The sequence below is a fragment of the Ursus arctos genome, unplaced genomic scaffold, assembly GCF_023065955.2.
Source record: "Ursus arctos isolate Adak ecotype North America unplaced genomic scaffold, UrsArc2.0 scaffold_25, whole genome shotgun sequence".
Classification (NCBI taxonomy): domain Eukaryota; kingdom Metazoa; phylum Chordata; class Mammalia; order Carnivora; family Ursidae; genus Ursus; species Ursus arctos.
Window position 1 is genome coordinate 10,667,049 of NW_026622930.1, and position 21,901 is coordinate 10,688,949.

At 38.3% G+C, this 21,901-nt stretch overlaps 1 protein-coding gene across 1 annotated transcript in view; it reads right to left on the minus strand.

Annotated features, from left to right (window-relative positions):
* Nucleotides 1-21,749, minus strand: part of UNC79 (unc-79 homolog, NALCN channel complex subunit) — a 212,821-nt gene extending 191,072 nt beyond the window's left edge. The window contains exons 1-2 of the mRNA XM_044389950.3: nucleotides 5,717-21,749; nucleotides 4,833-4,953 (exon numbers count right to left, since the gene is read on the minus strand). Of these exons, the coding sequence (XP_044245885.2) occupies nucleotides 4,833-4,953; nucleotides 5,717-5,819 (224 nt within the window). The 5' untranslated portion in view covers nucleotides 5,820-21,749. The remainder of the gene's footprint in view (nucleotides 1-4,832; nucleotides 4,954-5,716) is intronic.
* Between the last annotated feature and the right edge of the window lie 152 nt (nucleotides 21,750-21,901).

The window sequence follows — 21,901 nt, forward strand, 5'->3', positions numbered from 1 at the left end:
CCACCTTTAAATGTTATATTCTTGATAAGCCCAGTCACCAAAAATCTGTTTTAATCCTGTAGGATTCTATCCCACTGAAAACTCCTTTAGAATCACAACAGATGTTAAGTCAGAAATATTATTTCCCAAACTTCTGCCCTAAGTTAGCCTACCACCGGCATCATTTCAAAATTACAGGATGCGGATCTTATAGAAGTGATATAGAAAAACAACATTTTGCCTTACAGAATAAAATCAGCTATATATCATATATTAATGTTGTCCTTTACATTAAGTACAGTTCTGGTCATCAGACTTTTCCTTGGTGGGGGAAATATAGCACATTATTTTTTTTTCAAGTATACTTTAGTATTGTTCCAAAGTTTGATATAATTTAACAGACACTACTCAAATCAACTTTGGAGACTCTGTTTTGGTATTTTTCCCTTCCTGTATACGTGGGGTTCCCAAATGATAGCAGCAACAAGTTCATACATGCAGGGAGGGAGAATGTCAGCATTGAAACAGTAAAACTTCTCTCTCACTGCCTCTAGATTTAATAAGTAGGTGAAGTTGAGAAAAAAATGGCTGAAGATGAGTTATCCATGAAACCAGTTTTAAATTACCATTCATGTTTCAATGTAAGGAAATGTTTTCATTTGTGGAAAAACTAAAGAAGGGCTCATGAATCAATGTACAATGCATTGTGATTTTATGATGTTTTGTGATGTTTACTCAGAAAAAAAACCTTATTTCCCCAACCAAACTGTCTAACTTGGGAATGATAAAACCATCTACCCCATCTAAAATTCTTCCCCAGAGGTCTGTACACCCAACCAAAAAGAATATGAAGAATGCCCTGCTCAGAAGAGTTTGACCCAGCAACCAACTTTTCACCTTTCCTTTTCCCTCCTGAGATCCTCTTTATCAAACATTTACTTCCAACATCAAGAGGAACTAAGGGAAGAAGACCCCTGCGGGTATGGAGAAAGATGAGAAGTTGCCCTGAGGTATTTATAGTGCAGAAAATTAATACATCAAACAAACTTTCTATAAGATTATGAATCTTGACATTTGAGTTGAATCTCTCTACACTAAACAAAATTTACTTGACAATGTTATGCTCTAAAGCTACTCTGTGGACCTCAAATCAATCACTGGAAGGTCTATGTTTTCTTCCCAAGCAATTAAAAATTACGATTCAATTAGGATTTTTGAACTGAGACTAGAATCCCTTTTCAAAATGTATCAAATATTTTCTAAAGAGTTAGAGGCAAGTAACTTTCCCCAAACTTAACTATTTTAAAAAAGATTTTATGTGCTAGCAGTTTGAATGGCACCAGCAGAGAGATCTGGGGGAAGGAATTCCAAAAGACTGTATGACATGGGAAGACTGGAAACCTTTAAATATTCTGCCAGGTAAGAGGTAAGATCCTTAAAGAAGATCTTAGATTTTAAACATGGCCCCAGAATGCTTCCAATATAAAAAGGACAGACTCCTCTGTAGAAATGAGGGGGGATTAAAATAGATGAACTTCATAGGTCTTTCTCATACTAAAAGCAAACAAAAAACTAAACTCTGAAGTTGTGTGATAAGTGCGTGTCTGTTCCCATACTTAGAGGTCTCCGCTAAATGAAATGAGTACAACTCAGCACTCAGACAGAATTTTACCTAGAACCGCAGGTCACGTCTAGGTAAGTAAATGCTCTAGAAGGACTGCTGCAATGGACAAAATTGGAACCAAAGTCAACTCAGTTCAACAAATATTTGTTGATCCTCTTCTGAGGACCAAAGTCTGCTCTAGGCTCAAGGGCTAGTAAGATGCACGGGAGTCCTGAACAGGACTCACCTACTAACTAAACCCCATGAACTTTAATATGAGTCTAATTAAGAACTAAGTGGACATACGTGGACTATTCACTGCTGATACAATCAACTATGGTAACATAATCTCTCCTCTCCTGTGCATTAAATTAATTGAAGTTAAACACCTAGACTATTCTCTGCCTTTGGGAATATGTACAAAACTCTACTGAAATTAGTGAGAGTTACATGCCATGCATAAAAACCAGAGGACTATTACCCTAAAAATGCAACCCTAACTCAAATGAAACAGCCGGTAGTTCAGGCTGCAGATTTTAATCGAAATAATAATACTTCTGACTTTCTTGAGAGTATCCAAATAGAAAGACAGGGTTACTCTGTGAGAATTCATCTCTAATTCTTTCTTCTTTTTTCTTTCCAAGAATCTGAATTCTGAAAGTGAAAAGTGCTTCTGAATGTAAAAGTCATCGAAAATGCAAAGGGAACCATCTTGTTAGTAAGTAGAAAATCTTACTACACCAAATACCCAGACCATCTCATTTGTCTTGAACTTTCTAATCATGTAAATAAAATGAAGAAATATAAATATGATTGGTATGGATATATATAACACCAGTGAAAGTGGTCTATCATAACTTGGTCCAATATACGGAACAATACTTTTAAGTTCTATATTTCCAGTAAGCAAAAGAAAAAAAAGAGTTTTGAGCTGCTTTTTTTGTTGTAGTTGTTGTTGTTTTTAATGCGGAGGTAGGCAAAGAGAAGGAATAAACTACACTGGGTTCAGCCCAAGAGTTGAACCTGTAAGTACTAAAGTCCAACCCATGACAAGTTACCCTGCTTAGTGATTTCACTCTTCCTCCCACTACATGTGAGTGTGTCCTATAGGCTGTCAACTCTGACCTGCTGCTATGCACAACAAACTGCTAAGTGCGAGAAAGAGCTAAAACATTTGGGAATCGAAATGCTGTCCATGTCACTCCCAGTACAGCTCAATTTAACTTCGAAAAGTTGGCAAGTCTTTGCACGAAGCACGTCCTTTCCTCCCTTAATCTCAAGGACAGCCAAAATGAGGTTATGGACTCGGAATGGATGCTGGTATTCCCAAAGGCCAAACCCAAGTTTTTATGAAGAGAAGTGTATCTATGATAACCAGTAGTACTACCATGATAACCAGTAGTACTAGGGAGAAGCAGTGTCATCTAATTATTGACTGTGTGTAAGGTGGATGAGGACCACCAGGGTCCAATGCTGGTTCCAACATTTACTAGATACGTAACTTTGAGCAGTTTATTAAACTGCTCTATGCTTTAGTTTCATTGTTTATAAAATGGGTGTATGACTACACTCATTTCATACAATTATTATGAGGGATTACATGAGATGACATGTAAAACACTTAGAACAGTGCTTGACACCTATAATTACTGGTATTATCACACACTATGGCTATGATCATGGCAGCTATTTTGTTACTATTACCAGTAGGAGTAGTTGTTGATGCAGTCTCCCTTTGAGAATGGACTTGGCTCAATTGCATAGAATCTTCTCCAACAACTACATGAACAAACCACCTTAGCATCAGTTTTACCATTAAAATGTTATCACCCGTGATCATATCCTTATGATCCATCACTCAAGAAAATGGAAACTTCGTGTCTTGCAAACATGACTTCAGTACCCCAAATTTCCAAACTTTCTGATACAATAACGAAGACATAAGCAGTAGGCTTCCAAATGCCAATGGGAACGTAAGTTTCTTTGCAAAGTGAATTCAGACTTTGCTCCCTACTGGAAAACAGCTCTCACTTTGCGAACTCCCAGAATTTGTGATAAAGGAAAGCACTTGCTGTTGAGAACCCTGACCTCAACGACAAAAAGGAGAATTCAAAAGAGCAGAGTCAGATGCTTGGTGTATAAACTTAAACTGATTATCATTATGAAAACTGAACAAATGCTTCCCCTGCAATTTGAAAAGAAGGGAAATCGCACCTAACAAGGTCAACTTACTGAGCAAGTATGAAATCCATGAACCTGATAAACAGAATCCCTTTAAAAGAGAACAGGGACACTAAAGGTTCTAAAGAAGGCAAGGTATTCCAAAGAATAAGAAGAACAAAGAGCGGGGATGCAGAAGACCAGAAGCTGACTTGATCACATGAAGCTGCTTTCTGCAAAGTGTTCAGTCTGCCCACAGCTGAGCCTCGGACCGCTGGGACCTCCGAGACCACCAGGGCCACGCCCCTCATTCCCCACTGCTGTTCTGTCCCTAATCCCAAAAATCTTGCTAAAAGAAACAGTAGCAAGTCAATTTGTGTGTTTCCAAATATCATATCAGGAGCTCAAAGATCATGGTCACTAACAGAGAGATCGAGCCTTAGAATTTAATGGAAAGGGAAGCGCTTCCCTCACTTCTTCGCTGTGATTTCCCAAACACCTGAGTGACTCCCCTCCCTCTGCTGGTTTTTCCTAATAAGAACTATGAGAAGGTAGCTGCCTCTTGTCTCCTGTCTCTGTGTCACAATCAAAGGGGCCAGTATGTGTTTTCCTCTCCTTGTCCCCCACAGAGTGTCCACATCAATTGTCAAGCATGTTGAATGCTTGAAGATGGTTATTCCCATAGACCATACTTCAAGAAATAGGAAATACTACAGATGAACCCAAAACGCTACTTAATTCTGATTATGAGACCATCTCTTATCCTTAATTTTAGCAACATAAATTCTCCTTTCCACCCCACTGTACGTTAGTGCCACACATAGCATGTTTATCACTGTACAGATCTCTTGAGAAGATGTAAAATGGGGGAAAGCAGACTGTGGCCATGCAACCCATTTTTTTTTTCCAGTGAGGCCTGTGATCTGATCTGCTATATACACCCAGAGAACCTGAGTCCAGACTCTTCTGGCAGAGCACAAGAAAACAGAAGGCCCTTCAAAACTTCCAGTTCGATAAAAGCTTAGGTCCCAATCAATTCAGCAGTACTACCTAATAATTCTTTCGAAGTAGAGGATATTTTAAAGCTTACCTTAACAAGGTCTGAGAAAAGTATTTCAGGGTGTTTGCAATATCTGTCCCTGAAGGTACAGGATAAATGTTGTGAAGAACCCGGTTATGATATTCCTGTAAGTACCGGATCTTGGAAGCAACTAGATAAAAGCAAAACAAAACAAAACAAAAAAAAAGAAAAATCATCTTGTAATATGTATCAGGTACACAGTTTGTTCGGTTTTTTTTTTTTTTTAATGATTAGGCACAGGAATCTAATTAGCATTTTAAGGAAAATATGTTAAATTTTTACTGGAATTCCATGATAGAAACCATTTAAAAGACCTTTAATTTCTTATTGTTGTCTTCAGCACACAAAATTTTTTTTAGTTATCTGGCTTAATATCCTATTCACAAATTATCTATTACTTTTTTTTATCACTAAGAAAGGCAGTACTCCAAATCATTTTATAATCACCCCCCAGTTAGCTTATTATTAGCAATATAATAATAGATATAAATCTCTGCCACCAGAGAATTATATTTAAGATTGCTGAACTAAAACTGAAGGAGAAAACTCAAAGGTCTTTCAACAACACTCCAAAAATCCTAAAATATAGGGAGTCTCTTGCACAATGGCATCAGTCAAAACCAGATTTTTAACTCAATCAGTGATCATAAAAGCATGTAGCGTGTTTAATGAATGTTTGAACTGTGAGAATATGTTAAGAGAAGAGTAACTTGTTGAGTATTAAGTAAGAATACGATTGGGTGGTAATAAAAATATAAAAAATGAATGTCACATTTTTCTTCCAAGGAATTTCATAAATTAGGAGACTTCCTAATAGCTTTTCTGAGCACAGCTGCTCAGATCTTCAAGATTCAAGAGGGACTGAATGGGCTTGTTTACCCTCCTAGACCTACCTGGAGTCACCAGCATTGTCCACATTCCTGACCTGACCTTTGACCTGGCTGCAGTGAATGGCCCAGTTCTAGTCATTCCTCTTTGCAAATCCCAAGGGGCCATGATGATCACCGTCTCTCAGGTCTCCTCTTCCACAGAGCTCTCAACACTGTCCATTTGTCCTTTCAATCTTTACGGCTACCAAGGGAGCCTTTTAGGTGGTATGGCTCACTGTCAGCAGTTAACAGAAGACATATCAAGTCCTGGAGAAGCAAGATCTTGCTGTTCCCAACAGCCCATGGAAACAAGCTCCTGGATGCATTCTAACTGAAATGCTGGCGTAAGCAACTTAAGAAAAATCAAATGCTTTTGACAGGCGTGGGACGTAGAATCACAGAATATGAAATATCAGAACTGGAGGGACCTTAGGGACCTTTTCCCAAAACCATTTCACTTTAAAGATGGGGAAAATGAGGCACATAGGTAGTCAGTGGCAGAGCTAGATCAGAACTTATACCCCTGGCCCCCGTCCTGTGCTCTTTCCACTGTGATATACTCAAGAATATGACTCTGAGATGAAGTTAATATGCAGGTAGTGGGTGTTCACTGCATGATATCAAAGCAATTCCCCACTGTTATTAGATTAATCATTGATTCTAAATCCCACATATACCATTGATCAAATCTGCCTTTTCTCCCTCCTACTACCTGTACTATTTCCATAATATGGTTAGCATTTCCCCACAAAAAAAAGTCTAGATTGCAGATAATAATACCTTGAGTTTGTATAGCACATCATCTCTGAAGAAAGCAACAAGTTTATATCCATTGTCTCAAGGAACCCCCAAAGTATTTGGTTGTAAATAATTTTTTCCTGACATAAGGTAAAAAGAAGTGATACTTGAAACTCTTTCAATTACATAATTTACAAAAACCCATTTCCTTCTCAGTGTTTTTGATCTCAGTGCTGTTCACCACCTTTTTAAAAATCCTATGATAGGGAACCCCCATACTAATACATAGTTCCAAGTCCCAGATATTTGCTATCTGTACTAGGCAGCATATGCTTTCTGCTCACCCACCATCACAGTAATGTTTTGTTACTGTGACTTTTCTCCAGCTTTAATATTCAGCAGGTTTCTGTCAAGTATTTCAGGAATACCATTAATCATTCCACCACCTAAAAAAGGTGTTGATGGTGCAGGCTGTGGACAATAAACTCATGTGAAGAAAAAAGCCATAGATCCCAAACTCAATGCTTGCTCATAATTCAAGAGCCACAAAACTGTCAGTACACAACAATGACAAGCATTCAAAACTGTGTGTGAAAATGAACGAATATTCTTTTTAAAGTTCCTTTTGTTAAAATGCAGCAGCGGCTCCTTTCAACAGGTATCCAAACATGCAAGGGAGAACAGAGACAAGAATCACTCCCTACTTTGAGACCTCTTTAATATTTTACAAATGTCACATTACATTATCTTTATTTACTTACCTGTTTGTTTTCTATATCAGATTATAAGTTTCTTGAAGGCATAAACTGTACCTGACTCCTGTCTCTACCCCAAGCCTAACACACTGCCTGGCACTTGGTAGGTACTTGATATATTTGCAGGATAAATGAACAAATGAATTATCACTTTGATAATTCCCCGTATCACCTGGCAGGGGGTCGTTCTGCAATATAAACATCTCTGTCTCCCACACTAAGCTGCTGACTCTTTTTATTCCTAGTGCCAGACATCTAGGAGGTGGTCAATAAATAACTGATGAGTGAAGATGGAAAGAGGGAAGAAAGAAAGAAGAACAAAGATAGCAGTGAGTAATCATGAAAGACAACTTCTAGAACCGGTTGGAAAAATGCTCAAGCTAATTTTTACATTGGCGAATGCAAGAAAACCTTAGCAGTGGTAGATTTATTTAACTTCCATGTTTTCAACTCTTGGAGAACATCCAGAAAGGTCCCCGACATATAGTAATTTGTAATTGTGCTGAGGACGTGAATAGAACTCATTTACCTTTCAACTTTGTGCGCGCACACACACACACACACACACACACACACACAATGGTCATTTGGCTGGTTGCTAAGCCCATGTGAGCAATCAGCAGCCTCACTGCAGCACAGAGGTCTTATTCTTTACTCAACCATATACCTGAATATTGCTGCAGAAACTCCGATAATTGAGATGTAAGCAAATGATCTACAAGCTCAACTGACCCTCAGACCACATTTCTCTAGTAAGCTCCTTCTTCTACCCTCCTCAACCACTGTTTCATCCTTCTCCCCATTTTCCAAAACTCCCCCACACCCACTCTTTTCCTTATACTTTTAAGAAAACAGAAGCCATCCGTTACAGACTATGTCGTTGTACTCCCCACTCCCAAAATCATATGTTGAAGGCTTAATGTCAAAATGTGACTGTATTTGGAGCTAAGCCCTTTAAAGTAGTGATTAAGTCGAAATTAAGACCCTTAGAGTAGGCTCTAATCCAGTCTGACTCGTGCCCTTATGAGAAGAGGACATTGGGATCTAGGAGAGACACCAGGGATACGTGCGCACAGACAAAAGGCCATGTGAGGACAGGGAGAAGACGGCCATCTGCAGGCCAAGGAGACAGGCCTCAGGAGAAACCAAACATGCCGACACCTTGGTCTTGGACTTCTGGCCTCCAGGACAGCGAGAAAATTACTCCTGTTGTTTATGCCACCTAGTTTGTGGGGCTCTATGATGGCAGCGCTAGCAAACTAATACACCACCACAGAGGAAATCCTCCAAGAGTGTAAGTCAGAGGTAAGAGACCAAGCTCTTCTGGATCAAGACTTTGGCTCTACCTCTACTTAACTCCCATTTCCTCATCTGTAAAATAGGGATAATCATACCAACTTCATGGGGTTACTGTGAGTATTAAGTCCCTGTGCCAACCACTTAGCATAATAACTAGTACATACTCAACACAGAGCAGACAGCAAAGCCTACCCACATCTCCTTCTTTCCTTCCTTCCTTTTCCAATCAAACATCATCAATGGGACCACTCGTGCTCTCCCTCCTACTAAGTCATGTCCATAAGCGTTCAAATAAACTCTAGAATGTTCCTTTGTTAAAGGGAAATAAAAAACCTCTCCCTTGACTTGACGTTCCCTTCCAGCACTGGCCTCTCTCTTGAGAGCCAAAATTATAATGAGTTGTGTACACTCTCTCATCTCTCCATCACTCCCAATTCTTCTACTCACTTCAGTCAGTCATGCACCTCCACCACTGCACTGAATCGCCTTCTCCCACCATCATATGGAGCCTCCATGTTGTCAAATCCAATGGGCGCTTTCCAGTCATCATTTTACTAGACCCTTCAACACATTCCATACAGCCAATCCCTTCCTCCTTGACACTCACCCCCACTGGCTTCCCAGCGACCCCACATTCTCCTAGTCTTCCCCCTCACTGCTCCATTGCATCCTCTCAGGGAGTGTTGCCACCTCCCCCATTGCTTGATGTTTAATGTCAGACTTCCTCAGGGCTCACCTCTAGACTCTCTGTTCCTCTCTCTCCAGATTCTCTCCACAGCCAATCCCACCCATCCATAGTGCCTGCAGCACAGTCCATGCCAACAACTCTGTATATCTCCGTCCCAGATGGGTAGCTCTTCTGAGTAACAGACTCATCTATTCAATGTCTCCCCTTAGTAATCTTACAGATACCGCAAGGTAAACATGCTCCATAATGAACTCTTATCTCATCCCTTACCCCTCAAAAAACCTACTCTACCATCTATGCAATCTACCATGTCACTCCAACAAAGTATTTTGAAAATCATCCCTGACAGCTCCTGTTGCCTCTCCCTCACACCCTCATACCAACCTGTCACGAAGTCCTGTCAATACTACCACCAGAATATTCCTCCAATCTGTTTTCTGTTCTTTATCTTCACTATTATTACAGAGCACCATCATCTCCCGATCAATTGTGAAAGCCTCTTTACTCATCTCCCTAGTTCTCTCTTGCCTCTCTCCAGTTCTTTCTCCTCAGAGCAATCAAAGAGATCTTTCCAAAATATAAGCTATTTCATGCATATCCTTCAGTGGCTGCCCATTGCCCTCAGAACAAAATCCAAAATCCTTTATCATACCAGGTCCCTGCCTACTTTCCAACTTCACGTCATTCCTTAAGAGCTAGACACAATTGGTTCTTGCTCCAGTTTTCTGAACTGTTCAAAGCCACTTTTTTTGCCTAAAAACCTTTATATGTGCTTGTCCCTCTTCCTAGAATGCTCTTCTCTCCACATTTATCTGGTAAATTCCTACTTCTGCTTCAAGGCTGACTTAAAATATCGCTTCCTCATGGAGGTGTTTGCTGACTTCCCTGTCTAAATGGATTCCCTTTCCTCCACCCTCATTTTGCTCTGTCATAACACCCTGTTCTTTTTTCTTCCAGAGGAGTTAGCACAACTCTTAATACTCATTTGGGTGATGTTTTCCTGTCTCTCCCAAGTGGACAGTAGACTCTTGTTCTCCATTATATACCCCAAGTGCCCAGCGGATGCTGAATTTGCTAGGTCTTAGAAAGGATGAAAGTAAAGAAGGGAGGGAGGGGGACAGTGGCTTTTCCTAGAGGTTAAACTTTATTTCTTTACGAAAATAGCCAAGAAAGCCAAATGTTAAAGCTGTGATGAAAATAAAGAAAACATGAAAAGGAATATGAGAAAGTAATGAATTTTATCCAGGCATACACAAGTCTAAGCTCTACTCTACATACACAAGTCCAAGCTCTACTCTACATACACAAGTCTAAGCTGCTTCACTACATCCCATCCCCATTTCCTAGAACCTTTGCTACATGTTGAGAGAAAGAGACATAAAAGCAAAATCTGGTCATTCATTTCAGGCATGGATATAAAAATACTTTAACAAAACTGAGATCACATAATAGTTTTAAATCATTTTTTCTTTAAATCTTAAGCATTTCCCTATGTCACTAAGTATTTTTAATAGTGACCCATTCCTATTTTTAAATTTGTATCAATCTATGCTTATTATCATAAAAGTAAAAAATTCAGGTAAGTCCAATGGCAAAAAAATTATCTAAAGACACTACCTCAGAGAGAACTATAGTTAACATTTTGGTGTATTATTCTTCTAGGAAATTTTCTCTGCATAAATATACATTTACAAAATTAGGATTAGACCGTATATAGTCATAGAATCTGCTTTCCTCACTTTCCACATCAGAAATACATTTCTACGTCATCATTTTAATGTACATACATTTTGTTTATGTAAGTAAATTGTAATTTTTTTCACCGATCATCTATCTGTGAGATTTGGGGTTTTCACTCTTCTAGTCAATGATGCACAGAATATCCTTTCAAACATGTGCACACATCTTTAGCTATTTCCTCAGAATACATTTTTAGTCACAGAGTTGCTGAGTCAAACAAGAAAAACTCATTTTAAAGCCTTTGACAGGGGAGTGCCTGAGTGGCACATTCGGTTAAGCATCTGACTCTTGGTTTCGGCTCAGGTTCTGAATTCAAGGTCGTGAGATCAAGCCCTGCGTCAGGCTCCACACTCAACAGTGCAGAGTCTGCTTGAGATTCTCTCTCCCTCTGTCCCTCCCACCCATGTGCTCTCTCTCTCTCTCAAATAAATAAAATTAAAAAAAAAAAAGCTACTGAGGGGTGCCTGGGTGGTTCAGTCAGTTGATTGTCTGTCTTCAGCTCAGGTCATGATCCCAGGGTCCTGGGATTAGGGCCTGCATCAGGCTCTCTGCTCAGAGGCAAGTCTGTTTCTCCCTCACCCTCTATGATCTCTCTAACTTTCAGTCTCTCTTGAATAAAAAAATAAAATCTTTTAAAAAATAAATAAATAAATAATTTAAAAAGCTGTTGATAGGAACAGAAACACTTTCCTTCAGAAAGACTGTTTCTCTTTATACACCAGTCATGTACATATGAATAATAATGGACAATGTTTACTGAATGTCCACTATTCATCAGGTGCTCCATACAAATTATTTTTAATCCTCACAATAATCTTTTGGAGTGGGTTTTATCGTTGCCATTTGAAGTTGAGTAAACCAAAGCTCAAGAGTAATTGACTTCACCAAAGGCACAAAGCTAGTAAGTGGTAGACCAGATAGTTTCACTGGCTATAAACCAGGCCTCTCCACTGGGCCCCACTGTTCTTTAATTACTTTTACTAGCTTAATAATATTTAATTTTATGATATAGCATGAACTATTAATCCTGCCCCTATTTCGCTGTTTGGTGGGACTGTGTTATTTCTAGTATTCCATTAAGGAACACTACAGTGAACAGATGAAATATTAACCTAAATGTGTTTTTTAAAAAACACACACAAAACAGAACTTGTTTACTTCACTGGTCCCACAATTTTCTCCTTGAAAAATCAAATCCCTTTAATCCTTCAAGGCCCATCTTCAGAGTCACACCATTCATGAAGCCTTCTGCTTGACTCTAGCCATTATCATCACTCCCTTTTCTGGCTGTTCGGAGCACTCATTATCTGCCTCAAAAATTCTGTCACTTCATTATATAAATGTGTCACTGATAATAAACTGTTCCAGATGGTTCTAAATTAGTTTCATTTATTCAAACTTAGTAACCCTAACAATACCTTAAGAAATTTGAGGATACAAAAACAAAAAAAACAAAAGAACTTTGAGGATACAACTGTGTTAAATATCATTTCAAATTCCCTTAGAATTTGTCATAATGCTAGGTACATAGCAGATGGTCAAACTTAACACAGTGGTTAAGATGAATTAAAAGTTTCAATGTCAACTATGTTATATCCTATTAACACTCTCTAAATTCTTTAAAATTCTAATGTCATTTATACAAATAAGTCATTTCTACATAAAATATGTTTGTATAAAATGTAAATGCAGAAATTTTTTCATGATTTATCTTTCCTCCCATCTCTCAATAGAACTCCAAATAATCATTTCCCTTGATATATAACAACATTTTTTTAAGGTTCTTCATTATCATTTGCAGAATTTACTCATTTTTTTCTTCAAACAGGCCACTCATTTTCCTTTTCATGACTCGGACCCTAAGCATTGTGGGTAACTGCCATGGAGCTATCATAATGTCCTGCAGAGAGCTTTGGGATGCAGTGTGACTTCCCACCTACAGCTATGTGTGACCTCAAGCAAATCATTTAATATCTCTGAGCCTCAGGGGTTCTTGTTTGTTTGTTTTGATTTGTTCTGTTCTGGTTTTGCCAAATGAGAAATTAAAATAATACTTCCCAGACATTCTTTACAAAAGCTGGTGATTAATATTCTAGAGATTTGAAAGCATACGCCCTAATTCCATCTTATTTTTTATTGGTTTCTTCTTCCACTACATAAAGTGCAAAACTGTATGGATTTGCTGTCATTGCTCTCTTTTAAACTATTCATCTTCTTTTCAGCTAAGCTTTCACTGAGAAATGATAGACATAAATAAAGAGGCCTGGGCATACTTCACAAATTTGGAATACTGTAAATATTTACAGCAATGGTTAAAGTAAAAAATTATACCTGTGCCTTTTTCATTTCTTCTCTTGATTAGAGGATCAGTAAGGAATCAGACATCCTTCTTAATCATCTTGCATGTCTTAATTCACCATTTTTATGTCTCCCAGTCCAGAGGATTCTACTTGCTGGTCCATATGGTTCTATGTATAAATCATCTCTAAATAAAATCTACTCTCTTCTCCAACTACTGACATCACCTTAACTTAAGCCTGCAAAATCTCTTTCCTAGATTATTGCTTTGACATCCAGACCGAAACTCTTATGGCCCCTTTTTTACATGATCTTCCAGAATCATCTTTCTAAAATGCAAATCATCCCCATTTCCTGCTGGTTGAAATCCAAACAATTAGCTAGGAGAGTCGAACATGAACAGATCCTTGCTCATCTGTCAAGCTTCATCTGTCTTTTCCATATGTATCACAGCTCAGCCATAATGACTTGCAAAAACCCCAATTCATAATGCTCTTACCCTTCTATGGTTTTACGCACTCTTTTCTCTACAGGAATGCAATCCATACTTGACTGCTTGGCCAACTCCTAATAATTCTTCAAAGTTCAGTTGTAACAACTTCCGCTGTAGATAACTAACCCACTCTACCACAAGATGTATCTCCTTGGTGCTCTCCTAACACACAGGGCTTCCCTCTATCATAGCACTCACCACTATATGCTACAGTCATTAACTCACTCACTGTCTCCACCACTAGGCTGTTAGGTCCTGGAGATCAGAAATTGTCTCTTTTATTTTTGCATATCCAGAATTTAGTAAGTGTCTGGTTTTAAATAAATGTCTGATGAATGAGAATGAATATCACATGATTCTTGGACAGCAAAGCTGTTTAGAATTTATATTCCTTTCATAGACTTGTTTTGGATCTTGGCTATGATACTAATTCCCTCCCTCTCTTCTTCCTAATTCTTGTAAGAAGGACAATTTGTATCAAAAGAACTACTGTATCACTTTCTTCCAAAGTCTCCAGTTCCCCACTAGCCATTTGGGGGTCTGGCTGAAAGCTGACTGAAGGACTGAGGATGGGCTTGTGTCTACCAAGATGGAGAGAAGGTAAAAGAATACTTTATTCCAAGAGTGAGAAGGGCAGACAGAGAGCCCCTCTCTAAAGAATTAACTGCGTGAGAAACCAGGTATGACCTTACAGTCATGGGACAATACGTGCCCTACTCTCACCTCACCAGCTCAGGGAACAGTCAGAGCTGAGGAATATAAATAGTCCTCATCCTCTGAGTCAGTTTCAACTGAAGATTAGAACTACGTACCTCTGGGTGCAGGAAAGTGAAACACCCTTCATATAGGCACACCCTTAGGAAGGATAATTTGGAAAAATAACTTTAGGAGGAGAAGTGGAAAATATACAGGGCCTAGCACAGCTAAAACTGGACCCATTCTATTCAGAATGAGTTAGATTCTCTTCCTCTCCTCCATAAGGACCACCGAGAACTCCCGAATGCAGAGGTGCCCAGGCTACCCCATTTGAAGACACAATTTGAACCTCTGATACTCATAAAGAATTCATACTGAGAGAACTTTGGTTGGAAGATAAGGCTATACCAACATACCAGAATTTGGAGTCTTGTCTACTGCCCACTGAGCCTAAATTTAGCCCATTACATTTAAAAGTCCTCATTAGTATCTAACTTCTGTCTATCCTTTTTCTTTACATGGAGCTGTTGGAGGGTGGGGTTTGGTTTTAGTCTTTTTATTTGTTTACTCTTTACTATGAAAATTTTAAACACATACAAGTAGAGAGAAAAATAAAATAAAGCCATGTACCCAACACTAAACTTCACCATCACATTTGTTTTTCATCAGATCATTCCACTTATAAATACTTAAGTATAATCTCCAACTAAAAAGACACTTATAATCACAATACTACTATCACATCCAATAAAATTAACAAATAAATCCCTTAATATCAGAAGACAAACAAGATTTGTGAAGGACATTTCACAAATTGCATCTGCACCCCTTCCTCATTCCCTCCTGGTATCACAACTTCAGTGTGCACTCACCAGGCTCCTAAGGAAGGCTTGAGAACGCAGAGAATATGGGCCTGTGGTCTCTTTATTCCATTTCTGCCGCACATCCCAGCTCTTCCAAGCCTCTCATTATTTATTTTATTATACACCTGTAATTTTCTGCAGCTACTACAAGAGTCAACTCAACCCTCTTCTTCACCTCACCCCCAACAACTGGAGTTTTTCACACACAAAAAAAAGTTCTATTTTACAGATAGAAAGATGGAGGAACCAAGAGTTTAAAACATATAGAAAATTAGGATCAACTAAAACTAAAACCCAGCTGTCATTTTAATTCAGGCTCTTCTACTTACTAGCTGTGAAAACTCGGGTAAAGTAATGAACTTCTCTGAGCCTCAATTTCCTAACCTATAAAATGGGGATAATGACATCTATCTCACAGGGTTGCTACAAGGATTTTTAAATATTACATAAATAAACTACTTAGCACAATGACTGGCACATAGCAGACAATAAATCACTACTATAATTAGCTATTACATGTGTGATCCTTCACCTTTTCCTTTCCCAGTCCAACCAATACTCTGAACCTTAAAATGGAATAACATTTGGAGTAAGGAAAACAAAGTAGTGATCTTTCATCAACAAAATCAAGCATAACCTCCTACACACACACACACACACACACACACACACACAGCGCCTATTACTGCATTTGGTACTAAAATCCAGTTTTGTATTCAGAGACTTATCTTTTTTAAAGAATAAAAAATAAATCTAGCTAATAATAAAGACATTCCAAAATGTCTTCCAAAATGGAGATATGGGGAGAACAACTGTTTGGGAGGTCTAGCAAGAAACCAGAGTTCTTCACAAATCCTTGATCAAAGAATGATCTTTCTTCCTTGAGGAAGGTCATCTTCTTCAACTGAAAGCAGAACATCATAAAAGATACAAACTAAAGGTGATGGGAAAAGATACACCAATTTGAGAGCTAAACCAGTCAAATCTCCCTCAAAAGCAAAAAGATGTCAGATGTCACAAATTTCATTGTCAATTTGTCCAAGTATTCATATACTTACATATATGTACTTCGGTCGATTTTGGTTCAGGGTAGCAAGCTTTACCTGGACCTTTCAGCAGACAGGGGAGATCAATGGAGAACACTCCCATTCTTTGGCAAGTGATGCCAACACCATCAACATCATTACATTGTAGATCATTACATTATCAACAATTACCTTTAGCATAGCCCCTTACATTTTTCAAAGACATTATTCAGTTACATTTTTGAGCAGTTAACCTCTAAGAAACAGTACGTCAGGAGTTGTAGAGAATTTTAGACATCAAGTAAAAGTTAAGTAGCAAAAGGGAAGGAAAAGATATCAGTATTCTCACTTGTTTATCAGATATTGATTGAACACTCACTATGTGCCAAGCACTTTGAGGTGTGGATAAATCAACAATAAAAAAGACATAATCCTCATCCCATGGGTCACAATAATCCCAATAATAATTCCAAATTCTGAGTATTTACTTTGTGACATAAACACAAAAATAATAATTATATTAGTAGCAGTAGCAGTAGTAGTAGTAGTATTCCCAAATTACTGATGAGAAAACCAAGGCTCTGGAGAGGTTAAGTAACTTGCCCAAGGTCACGTAGGAGAAAAATGATAAAGCCACTTTCTGACATGTCATCTATAAAGAGAAACAATTGAAGTAGTTGTGGCCCACCATATATTTTTTAGCACGTTTTTAAAAAAAACACACACATAGATACATAAAATCATCCAATGCTTTCATGCACGAGTTAATGAGACCTAACCACTTGCCAACTGGAAAAAGTCTTTTTCCCCCCACCTGGAAAAAGTCTAACATGGAAATACTTCACTTGCCAGAAATGGGACACTTGTAGTAAAGAAAAGGGGAAAAACAATTTATTTGAGTCAAAAGAGAATATTGCTGTTCCAGTTTCTATTGCACTACTGGTCAGGAGAGCTTGTTCTAGGAACTATGAAAGTCCGATTTCATGGTGTGATGGGGAAAATGATAAAGGCAGTGAAGTTTCTTCACACTGAGTGTTTCATGGATATTAGCAATGGTTCGACATGGAATATGGAGCTCTCTTTTATTTTAATGCAATCAAGTTAGGTTACAGAAGTTGCTTTTAAAAGTTTATTGGGCAACCTCCTCAGATCAAGATTTCAAAACTGAAGAACCTAAGAGGCCAAATTTTAAGTACCTCCCACCTGATTCAAAGAGTGACTCACAAACTTATACCTTTCTTCTGGTGTGACAAGACATCCTAAGACTATACTTGAAACTGCAAGGATGAGGGTGGGGTGGAGCAGGAGTATTACTGATTTGTTCCATCCAAACACAGATTTAGCAGATGAAAACTAGAAAATGTTTTAATCTCTCACAGTTAAACTGTACTGAGCTCTCTGTAATCATAGATTTTTCAGAAACTGAGGAGCTATTTGGTAGAAATTAAATAATTTCAAAGATATACAGAAACTGATGACTATGAATCATACTTTAAGTTTCTACATCTAAGTGCAATATTCAAGACATATCTGAATTACCAACCATCTATCCAATCAATGTGGCTCCATTTCAAAAGAAAATGATTGCACTGAAAATAAATTATACTGCCTAAGAAGATACAGATATCTCAGAATTGTCTAAATAAGAAGATGAATTATAGACAGCACTGTCTTGAAATGTAAATGTCTGGTTATGTGGGACAAACTCGGAAATATCTGGGATCCTGTTTTCCTGTTAAAGTACATTGTCTTCCATGACAGCGCTGAAGTCCAAGCTGAGATTCATGACCGATTGGCAGTTCAAATTCAGACATGCTATGACTCAAAATATACAACACAATACTCAAGAATAATTCAGTCCATCATGCAACATTTTCTCTAACTTGACCAAAACTGCCTGACAGTTAAATATAAAATCATAACTCTTTAGAGATTCTTTGTAAAACTCTTAAAATTATAACATTTCTTTAGTATTTACTACATGCCAGGCACTGTTCTAAGCATCTTAGCCTTTTAACTCTTGTAAACCTCACAACAAGCCTATAAGAAGGTGCTGTTTTATCCCCCCGTCCTCCTTTTTTCTACATATGAATAAATGGAGAATTTATTATCAATTTTTTAAAATCATATAATTTGTTCCTTCATTCATTCAGCAAATATTCATTGGGGGTCAATGATGTGCCAAATACTGGGGATCTAACAGTACATGAGACAGCTACAGCCCCTAATTTCATGATGCTTATGGTAAAGTGTGAAAGATAAACAGGAGGGCAAAAAATTGTTCCAAAACTCTATAAAGAAACACACAAGAAGAAAAAAGAAACATACAAGGAGCTACAATAGAGAACAAAGAAGGCGACAGGAATTATGTATTATTATCTTTATGTAGGGTGGTTTGGGAAGGCCTCTCAGAAGAGATTACATGTAAGTTAAGACATAAGAATGAGAAGATGCTGGGCGTGAAAAAGTGGGAGAAAGTTTCTGGGTTAAGACCACAAAGTGAACACAACCATCCAAATCATAACACCTGGAATGCCACCGAGCTACAATAAAAGGATTTTTTAAAGATTTATTTATTTATTCAAGAGAGAGAGCTGGGGGGAGGGGCAGAGGGAGAGAGAGAATCCTGAAGCAGACTCAGCGCTGAGCACAGAGCCTGACACGGGACTCAATCTCACCACCCTGAGATCTTGCATGCCTGAGCAGAAACCTAGAGTCAGATGCTTAACCAACTGCACCACCCCAGTGCCCCTAAAAGGATTGTTTAAAGACAAGAAGAAAGGGACAATAAGCAATAAGACACAAGCAACATAATTCTGGAAGCTTGAAAGCCAACAGACTAATAGCAATTGACTTGGCAGAATCCCAGGCCAACAGCAAGGAAAGCTGAGAACCAATGACGTGCATCTCAGAATTCTCAAAAGGCATGGAAATGGCACTACCAGACAGCTCAGGCGCTAGAGGTGTGGAGAGGAAATGGAAGCTATAACAAGAAGGATTGGCTGAAAGCTATTTAAGAAGCACTTGGGTTCCTACATTTTCTCCCCTACCTCATCCTGAGAGAGTACCTCTCCTGAACTCAGTGGATCTGAAGTGTATTGTCTAAAGAGAATATACACCATAGGGTCTCTGGAATGGAAGAAACCAAGCGTGGCTGACGACCAGAGTAACTGACCTAAACCAAGGAAATGTGGTGGCTATATGAAGTGTGAATACAGAACACAGAACCAAACCAACCATTGTCCCCCAACACCTATCAGTCAGACCCTCACTCTTCAGGCTGGAGAATGGAAGCCTCTTTTTTTTCTACTTCCTTCTGTGAATCTGACCAATCAAAGAGAAAAGACCTGAAGCTAGACTGTGATATGAGGGGCTCCCCAATAAATGGCTTATCAACACACACAGGTTAGCTTCATATTCCCTTAACCATGAGTAGATAGCAAAGAATGGCCAACCATCTAAAAAAAAAAAAAAAAAAAAGAGCCTCTAACATGGAAGACAGACAAGAAGGAACAGAAAATCAACTTGGAGAAAAACAATCTATGGAGAGGAAGAAAAGCTTTAAGACTATTTTTTTAAAGATTTTAAAGATTTATTTGTTTATTTGAGAGAGAGAGAGAGAGAGAGAGAGAGAACACAAGCAGGGGTGGGGGTACAGAGGGAGAGAGAGAAGCAGACTCCCCACTGAGCATGGAGCCAGATGTGGGGCTCAATCCCAGGACCCTGGAATCATGACTTGAGCCAAAGGCAGATGCTTACCCAACTGAGCCACCCAGGTGACCCAAAGAAGAAAAACTAAAAAAAAAAAACAAAAACAAACTCTTATTACTATCAGAAAGATGAGAGGCTTTACCCATGAATGAATGTTAAGTGCTATAAAAAAAAATACACAAAACAGAACAAAACAGAATTCTTATAAATTAAAAACATGATCTAGGAAATAAATAATAATTAACAGAAGGGCTAGAAGATAGCATTGAGAAAAATTTCCCAAAGTACAGCAGAAAGAGACAAAATAAGAGAAAAATGATTAATCCAGGAGATTCAACATCAGAATGAAGAAGTTCCAGAAAAAGGCAATAGCAAAACCAGATGGGTTTAAAAATCATTAACAAAATTAGTTAAGAAAATTTTAGAAAACAGCAGATTAAAAAAACCCATCACAACAAATAAAAATAGGCACATAAAAAGGAGTATCATAGTGAAATGTCAGAAACTGGTGACAGAGGAAATATTCTACAGACTTTTAAAGATTTTTTTTTTAATTTACATCAGAAATCAGAAGGGCTTTGGATTTCTCAAAAGCAATACTGGAAGCAAGACAAATAATGAAACAGTGCCTTTAAAACTCTGAAAAAAAAATATTCGCAAAGTAGAATTCTATACTCAGGAAAACTATAAATCAACAATAAAGCATGTTTAGACAGTCATGGTTTCAAAAAATGTATCCCCCCTGCACCCTTTCTCCTGGGGAAGACCCAGTTGTGCATGAGCACAGAGGGCCATCAGTCAGTTTATGAAAGCTCTATATGTCGTTCAAGAGACAGACTGTTGAAAGATGTCATCACCAAGAGCCCCACAGCCAATATACCGGATTTTTGACCCAAAGCAGAATGCCTGAGGAACTGTAGCCCAGCTTCTCTTTGTTCTTGAGTCAATAAATTTCCTATTCTCTTCCACAGTCTCCTGAAACAGCTAAGGACACTCATTTTACTCCCAAAGAAGTGTTCTTTCTCGACCTACTTCTAAGAGCTAGAGAGAGATCATGTTAAGCTTAAGTAAAAAATACAGAGTAACCCACTCCCTCATCATGTTTTTGCCAAAAGTCCAGTACCTGACACACACTGCCATAGCCGCCAAAAACTCCAACTGTGATGAGCTCTGCTTCCCTTGGACTCTCTCCTAACCCTGCTCAGTGATGTCCCCAGGAGGGGCTCTCAAGGACACGGAATTCACACTGTGTCCCAGACACTCTGGTTTTTCTTCATGATATGAGAGAGGGCACAGAGTTCTACATATGATTTCAAAAGAATAATCCATACTCATGTACTTACCACCCAGATTCAAAGGCAGTACATTCCCTGTATCTTACCTGTACCCAGCTCTAATTTCATCCCCCTCACTCATCACAGAGGTCAATACTTTTCTAATTCTTCTGTTAGTCAGTCTCTTGGCTTTCATTATACCCCCTGAACATGTGTATAGTGTATAAAGACTATATTATTTAATTTCAAAAATTTGAAGAATAAACACAAACTCAGTGGTGAAAGGAAAGCACAATATTGCCATTGATTTGGACATTACCATATTTACAGGTTTTGGTCATCTCTTAACGGCAAGAAGAAAAAAGAAAGAGTAAAAGGGCTCTTGAAACTTCATTTTGACACATAGAGAGTGGATGAACAGTCACAGCCTGGTTCTAAAAGCAGCAGTCATTTACTCAAGGAATGGATTTTAATACCAGAGAATAAGGTTTTATTTTTTTTTTTTTCCTCTCTTTTTTTTTTTTTTTATTAATAATGATTTTTTATTATATTATGTTAGTCACCATACAGTACATCCCCGGTTTTCGATGTAAGGCTCGATGATTCATTAGTTGTGTATAACACCCAGT